Here is an 8,324-nt window from a genome sequence, read left to right as displayed (position 1 = left end):
ATCAACTCGCTCAAATCTATGTTCAACGTATCGTGTGTCGTCATGGTGTACCCTTGCGTATTATTTCCGATCGTGATAGTCGTTTTACTTCTCACTTTTGGTCATCTCTGCAAACCGCGTTGGGAACTCGTTTGGACCTTAGCACCGCCTACCATCCTCAAACCGATGGGCAATCCGAGTGAACGATTCAAACGCTTGAGGATATGCTAAGGTCTTGTGTTTTGGATTTTGGTGGAAACTGGGATTCTCATCTTCATCTGATTGAGTTCTCCTACAATAACAGTTTTCATACGAGCATCGGTATGGCTCCATTCGAAGCACTCTACGGTCGTAAGTGTCGTTCTCCGATTTGTTGGAATGAGATTGGTGAAACCCAAATCACCGGTCCCGAACTTGTCCAAGAGACCACTGATCGGATCGTGCAAATTCGACAAAATCTCTTAGCCTCTTGTAGTCGCCAAAAGAGCTATGCAGATAATCGTCGACGACCTCTTGAGTTTAATGTTGGTGATCGTGTTCTTCTCAAGGTATCTCCTAGGAAGGGTGTTGTTCGTTTCGGTAAGAAAGGCAAACTATCTCCTCGATATGTTGGACCCTTCAAAATTCTCAATCGTGTTGGAAGCGTGGCCTACACTCTTGAACTTCCGCAAGAACTTGCGAATATTCATCCGACATTCCATGTGTCGAACCTTAAGAAATGCTTAGCCGAGGAAAATCTTCACATACCACTTGACGAAGTGCGCATTGATGAATCTATGCACTTTGTTGAGAAGCCGGTGGAAATCATGGACCGCATGGACAAAGAGACCAAACGTAGCCGTATACCTTTGGTAAAGGTTCGTTGGGAATCTAAACGAGGCGCTGAATTTACTTGGGAGCGGGAAGACCAAATGCGAACTAAGTATCCCCATTTGTTTGATATGGATTCTTTAACCTAATTTCGGGACGAAATTTTCAAAAGTAGGGAATGCTGTGATATTCGTCAATTTTCGATTCGTGTTCATATTGTAAACCCGACCCGTTGGGTTGTTTCGATGTATTAAATATATTTTAATAAAGTGATTCCCGACATTTAATGTTCATTATTCGTTGTTCGTTGTTTATAAATTTCCGAACCTTAGCGTTAATCGAGTCGCGCGAGTAAAACGCGTAAATAATCCAAAACCGAAAACTTTATAATTTAATTATAAAGTTTGGGTTAAAAATGAAAACTTCAAATACTTATTTAAAACTTAAAAGAACTTAAATTATCTTTTAAATGGTTATTGAAACTTGAGGGACCAGAAATGAAAATAATTCAAATTATATTATTAATATACCCAACCCTAGCCCCCCCCCCTTCCTTGTTCGTTTTTCCGGCGGGGCCTCCGGCCACCGGAATCCGGCGCCAGAGGTGGCCGCCACCCCCTTAAAACACATTTTTTTTCCAAATTAAATACATAAAAACGATTTGCCATCAACACTAAACAATAACTAACTATTTAATTGTGTTTAACATTCGTAAATCACCCCGTAATCGTTGCCGGAAAATCCGGGTAATCAAATCAAGGCATTTAACGCTTAGACGCTCCGATTAGTTGTATAAATAGGGACCTAAGCCTTGTTACAACTCGCTCAAAACCTTCTTTCCCTCTAATTCTCTCTACAATAGTCGTAATAATCCGGCAAAGCTTCGGCTCCGGCGAGTCTTGTTCTTCACCAAATCAACACCTTTTGAGGTAATTGTAACATGTTTTTGATTAGTTTTGATCCAATAAACAAAAACCCTATACTAATTTAAACACACATGAAACAGAAACTGAGATTGAATTATTAGGGTTTATGTTCTTCATGTGAAGAAGATGAACCTGAAGTATTATATATATATAATGATTCTTAACTCTTAAACGAATATCCTTCTAGTTCAACTGGTTAAACTCAATTCCTCGAAACCATGAGACCCGGGTTCGAAACCCGGGTCATGCTCATTTTTTTGGTTTAATAAACTGTATTGTTATTATTATTATTATTAAAATCCATTCCGAAGCTAATAGTATATTTAAGTATTAAAAACCATACTATAAACGAATATTGTCACCAGAGCAGTTGGATAATACCCAGAACTTATACCACCAAGACCCGGGTTCGAAACCTGGGTCAATCTCATATTTTTTATTATTAAACATTTTTCCAGTTTATTATTAATTAATAAATCATTTTAATCAATTAATAATCATAATAAATTTATAAAAACCTTTTTAAATTAAATAAAAATTATGTAAATTAACTATAAAATATATCTCACCATTTTACATATAAAAATCAAGTTTCTCGTTTTCATAAGTCGTTATTAAAAATCGTGTAATAATCGCAAAGTAAACTTTAATTCTCTAAAAATCGTTTTGTTAAAGCAACAATTATATTTTCGACTTGTAAACAATAGTTCAAGCTTTTCGAACATATAAACTTTGTTTTCTCGCCATTAAAGTGCTTAAATTGTACTAATAACCAAGTTGTCGTTAAAACATAAATAATAATATAATAATCTAAGAGCCATAAGATTCGTAATAAAATAATAACTATCTTCTAAAACTATCATACAATTAAACAACCTTAAAATCCCGATGGAATAGCCGTTAAAAGTCATGTTTATTCTTATTTATAGTTCGTACGGATTGATTGCTTCGGTTCCTTTGACGCCTTCAAGTTATTCTTATTCCTTTTTCACTTCAATTACTAAGGTGAGTTTTTCACCACCCCTTTTTAATGTTTTAATGTTTTGTGGTAGCATATGTATCCTTATAAAAATTCAAGTATTATTTCTTCTATTACCAAAACTACAATTCGTATATGGACTTGTGTGTTACTTGTATTGCTTGCACGAATATTACTTGCACGATTGGGAAGCCTCATTAAGTATGATCATACGCCCCCCTTTGCACTCTGGTCCATTTGTATCGAGTGGAAAAGGGCCTCATTATCCAAGTACGTTGGTTGTTACCAATTGGAAAGGACCTTACTTGCGCGATTATCCAAGTACGTTGGTTGTACCAACTGGAAAGGACTTACTTGCTCGTTTATCACATGTCTATGAATTGTATGGTTTTTATGTACGTATTTAAACTGTGGAAACTCACCATCTATATTTATAGCTGACCATATTTTATACATATGTTACAGGTACCGTGATTAGAGGTTGAAGTATTGAAGACACTTAGATTACTTAGGGTATTTCAATAAAAGAACTATTGTTATGGTTATGTTTTGGTTTGAACTTGTATTGTTACTTTCGAACTTGTGTTACTTGGCTTATTAAATGAATTAATGTTATTATGGTCACTTAATAGTGCCACGTGTGTTTGGGCAATCTGTACGTCACACTCGGGCGTTTCCGCTTAAGCCGGGGTGTTACACATGTGTTTGTCGTTTCATATCTCAGGTATATGTTGTCCTTCAAATTTTTTCTGATTTCGATTTCATGTTTTTATTTTGAAATACTATATATGCTCATTAATTGTTTACATTTTTTATTTTAATTTCTACTGGTTTCGCTTAGATTTGGTTGTTTATGTTTTTCTTGAAATTCAAAATACAAGAGAGTTTGTTTTCATTTTGGGAACAATAATTTGGGTTCTAGATTTCTAAAACATTCTAATTTATATAGATCAAACCTGGAATAATAGTTACCAATATAATAATAAATTCTTGAATGTAATTTGACTATTATGAAGTTAGACCAAAATACAAATGTATTCATTGTATCATTTTTTTTTAAATAATTAATAATGCTACATTATATAAAAGATGAAAAAGAAACACTAGTAAGTGTTACGAATGAAGCTATATTTGATTGTTTTCAAAATATGAAATCACGTAGAGAATACGTATTTTGTTCATTATGTTTAATGAAATTTGTTACTTAAATTTCTATGCATAGATTATTTAATGTAATTTTTTTACCCGACCCATTTTTTGTTTGACCGGACCCATTTTTGGGTTGATCCGTTTGAGTTTGACTTGAACCATTCTATGTTAACCTTTTTAAGCACCCACCGGCTAAAATTCTTGAATTCGCCAATGGGTTTGCGCTTTATAACATTTTCAAAGAAAAAAAAATACAACATACCAAATGATATGACTATTTAGTAAAGACCACTATTGATATGTTTTAATCCTTTGGACGACTAACTTACCCTTTTTCTAATCGTTAGTTGAGCCTAAAATGAAATTAGAAATTGAATCAAGTCTATTCGCTAATTTTAATATCTTATGACCTTGATTGGTGAAAACATGTGGAGCATGGATATGAATATATGATCCTAGTGCATCTAGAACTCGTTCTTGACCACACCAGCATGCAACATCTAGCTGATGAAATATTCGTTGCCTTAGCTCAGAGATTATAAACAAGTCAAGTTTGTAACAACACACAGGTTAACAGGCTAAGTGGCTCATAAGACTAAATTTAAAGAAGTATTCGACTTAAACCAGTTTATAGTTGGACATCACGCCACAACAGGCTCGGGTAGATGACATTATTTCCTAAATGTGCCATCAGTTTACCCGGTAACGTTCTAAAATTTGTACAACTCTATTATACAAGAGAATCAACTATTTACTACCCAAATCTTTTGGTAATGAGTCCTACAATAGAACCAACCAAAGAAAAAATGGCGACAAGCAGGCAAGAAGTGGTACATATGCGAAGTATAATCCATTTTCCGGACCAAGGTACAACCTTCTTCTGCACAAAGTACATCTCAACAGGGAAATATATGGTCAAAGGCCAAAAGATAATGGAGCCTGCGAACGCGAGGACCTCATTGAAGTAAGGGAATAACATCCCAACTGCCATTGTCAAAACCACATATGTTGTTCTAAAACATAACCGAAGTGGATTCAATCTAAACTCGGGAATTAACGACACTTTCACGCTTCGAATGTCTTTTGCGAACACACTTTCTGGAAAGTTTTCTGCATACCATCTTTCCACTATTGCAAATATTGTCTGAGTGTATACCTGACAGCACACAAGATAATTAATAATGTAAAGAAACACAAATTAAATCGGTCCTAGATTGGTACTGGGTAAATGTGGCAAAGTGTACGACACATGAAATGGGTTCGGGTCAAAATGGTGATGTTTAGGTGTGGGTCAAACTGGCCAGGTTGGCACCACCTGACTTGCATATCTTTTATGCTTTTATTAATTTTATACACGATTAATGTGTTAAATATGATTACCAAAGTGTGGCGAAGTGGTTCGGGTTGGAACCGAACTGATTCCCAGTCAAAGCGGTCAAAACTAGTTACCTGGTGGAACCGGTTTTGGGAGGCTAAAAACTGGAATCGTTTAGGGCGGGGCGGGCGGGCACGCACATCCGGTTCCTAAGCATCAGTTCCAAACCGGTTCGGATCGTCGGCCGGTTCCGTTAACCTATGTTTTCTGCCCATCTCTAATTGTAATTAATGAACTATCTTTGTTATCAATTTAATGGGTTCCAGTCAAAATGCTAAGGTCATGTGATACCTGGTAACCACCAACCAAGTGGAGAACAATGCATGCATTACCAAAGTCAACGAGCCAATACGGTTCATAAAACCCAAACCCGGTCAACAGATTCCCGGGAGTCAAATCTCCAAATGCAGCATAGCCAGAAGTACCACAACATAGGAAGAATATAGTAGTTGTAAAGATTGCAATTGTTGAAGCTTTCTTCATGGACACTTTTTGTGATGGAGGTGACTTCAAAGTGCTCTACATGTCACAAGCATCACATAACTGCTTAGATAAATTGATTCAGTATCAAATAGAAGATTTATTACACGAGTTAGAAGTTATACCTGTACTTCAAGAAGAATTACCGAGATATTAAATGAAAATGCAATATCCCCAATAGCTTGGGCAACCAACCATATTTTTTGTGTGGGACTAGTAGTTGAAATTCCATAGATGCTACCTTCAATTTTTCCTTTGCCTGCAATTTCATTTATATTATTCGTTGCCCATCAACAAGATCCGAGTATCAGTATGTTGAAGATAAGATTTTTACCAATTACTTGTGCTAATCCAAGTCCAATTCCAATAAAAGAATACGCGAACGACATAATTGCAGCAATGATCGACAGCCATTTTGTATGAAAAATGTTGGGTATTTGAGAAGCTATTATTTGAACTATTCCAAACATGAGCATATAATACCAATCTTCAAATTCACAAGCAGCATCGTGCCCTTGTTCGTGGTAACAATTTGATTGCCTGATTGCTCTGTCACGGAGCCAAAAGATTCAAACCGGACTTATGTTAATATGTGATAGTCGAGACTTCACCAAATCAAAGTAGCATACCTCACGCTGGTGGCAGTTGTGATTATATACACAACTCCTGTTTTGAATATAGTAAAATAAAACACGCATGCACACGCCAAACCATTCTTATACCCTGAAATACAATGCACAGAAGTAGAATGAACAAAATGCAAGTGAATGCTAATGAGCATGAAACAAACTAACCTAAAACTGTGTGAACGGCCTGCAAGTAGGACTGGTTCATAGTAGTGTTGCCATTTTTAGGGTCGAAATAAAGATGAATGTCACAGATAAAGTATGCAGAAACAAGAGTGATAAAGCCAAAGAGAAGCAGAGACAATGGGCCAGCAATCCATCCGACCTGAGCTACGCTCCAAGCGAGTGATAAAACACCTGATCCTATGACTGCTGTTATAATATGTGCTACTGCCGTCCATACAGTTCCTTCAATCAACAACACAAAGCCAATGGATAAAGTGTTATCATCAAATTTAAAGAAGCTGACTGAAATATAAGTAAAATTAACTGAAAATCGGTTATTTCTTTTTTTTCCTGTACCCTCGGTTAACCGAATCGAATTGAACCATTCATATATTCTTATGCTTTTAGCTTTTATACCTCCATTTTATGTTTTATACCTCCATTTCATGTATTTATACCACCATTTCATGTATTGATACCTCCATTTCATGTATTGATACCTCCATATCATGTATTTATGCATCCATTTTATGTATTTATATCTTCATTTTTCTAAGCAAAAATTTTAACCCTATGTTGTCTTTGGTTATTAACCGAACCGAACCAAAAACCGATTAGTTAATTCGGTTGAGGCTAATAACGGAATATCTTTAAGTGTGATCATTAAACTAGAGGAAGTTGATTAAAGTATATAACTGAAATTAGGTCTAATTTTGAATCTGGAGTGTCAATTAAGTGATAAAACACAAAATCCTATTATTATTCTACCGTTGTTTAAATCAACAGCAGCAGCAGAAAGATAACTGATAAAACTAACCCTAGGTCTCATCACCAAACTCGAACTCAATCGATCAAACATTGATTAATTGATTCAGTGTAAAAGCAAACGTAATGATGAAGTAAAAAGTGAAAGAGAAATGAAGGCAGACCAGTGAGGTTGAGGTCATGATGAGAGGTCTGCAACAATGGCGGATGATCTTCTTCTTCATAGTCTCCTCTCGCCATAGTTGTTCAGTTCTAAACGCAACCAACTACCACCTGGACATCGCTTATCAAAACAGATACGCAAAAAACGTTATCATAAGTGCCGTTAAAAAAAGGATATAAAGACGAAATTTTATGTGATATTGATAATACTTTAGAAAAAAAAAAAATATATATATATATATATATATATATATATATATATATGTGTATATTTTAAGTGATTTTCTCTAAAGGTTTCAGGTTGGACATAAGGGTTTTCACTTTTATCTCCTTTAATAATTTTTTTACTGAAAGCGAGATGGATATGATCGGGTGTTATAGTCGGCTTCTTGATTATTTAGTTATTATAATTTACCTTTTTAGATTATTTTGGTTTTGGTTTTGTTTGGCACATACATGAGGCTATATACTTAATATATCTCATAGTTTCTTTGTTTTAGTATATGTAATGAAATTTAAACAGATAATATTAATATTGATCTATCAGTTAATTGTTTATAAATTTCTTAGTCTCAAACTAACATGATGTGATGTAAAGTGTATAGAAATGTTCTGCTTCTAAATTCTAATAATAACTAATATGAATCTAAAGTGGTCATAAAAAGGATAACCGATAAAAATGAGAAGACAAACATAAGTTTGGCACTTCTACTTTGTGACATTGACAGAAGAACCTCATCAGTATTATCTCATTGGTCTTAAAAATATTTATTTAAGAAAAGAACATTGAGTTTGTAACGAGACAACATTATGATTCACTTATATTTTTTGGTTTAATTTGTGACCAAAATAAATAGCATCATCACTTTAGCTCGAAATGATGCTTCAAATGGCTTGATTAGTACTTC

At 34.8% G+C, this 8,324-nt stretch overlaps 1 protein-coding gene across 1 annotated transcript; it reads right to left on the bottom strand.

The window, feature by feature from the left end:
• Positions 1 to 4,597: 4,597 nt before the first annotated feature.
• LOC143538341 (putative amino acid permease 7) lies at positions 4,598 to 7,495 on the bottom strand. Its single transcript, XM_077031946.1, has 7 exons — positions 7,419 to 7,495; positions 6,493 to 6,732; positions 6,328 to 6,421; positions 6,033 to 6,247; positions 5,824 to 5,957; positions 5,510 to 5,737; positions 4,598 to 4,999 (listed from the first exon to the last, which is right to left on the bottom strand). The coding sequence occupies exons 1-7, from the start codon at positions 7,492 to 7,494 to the stop codon at positions 4,598 to 4,600; spliced, it is 1,389 nt and encodes a 462-aa protein (XP_076888061.1). The 5' UTR covers position 7,495.
• Positions 7,496 to 8,324: the final 829 nt, after the last annotated feature.

This window comes from Bidens hawaiensis, unplaced genomic scaffold (genome assembly GCF_021521415.1).
Source record: "Bidens hawaiensis isolate Kalapana, Puna unplaced genomic scaffold, B.hawaiensis_p1.1 tig00000055_1, whole genome shotgun sequence".
NCBI lineage: Eukaryota > Viridiplantae > Streptophyta > Magnoliopsida > Asterales > Asteraceae > Bidens > Bidens hawaiensis.
This window is presented reverse-complemented; position numbering and strand designations above follow the sequence as displayed.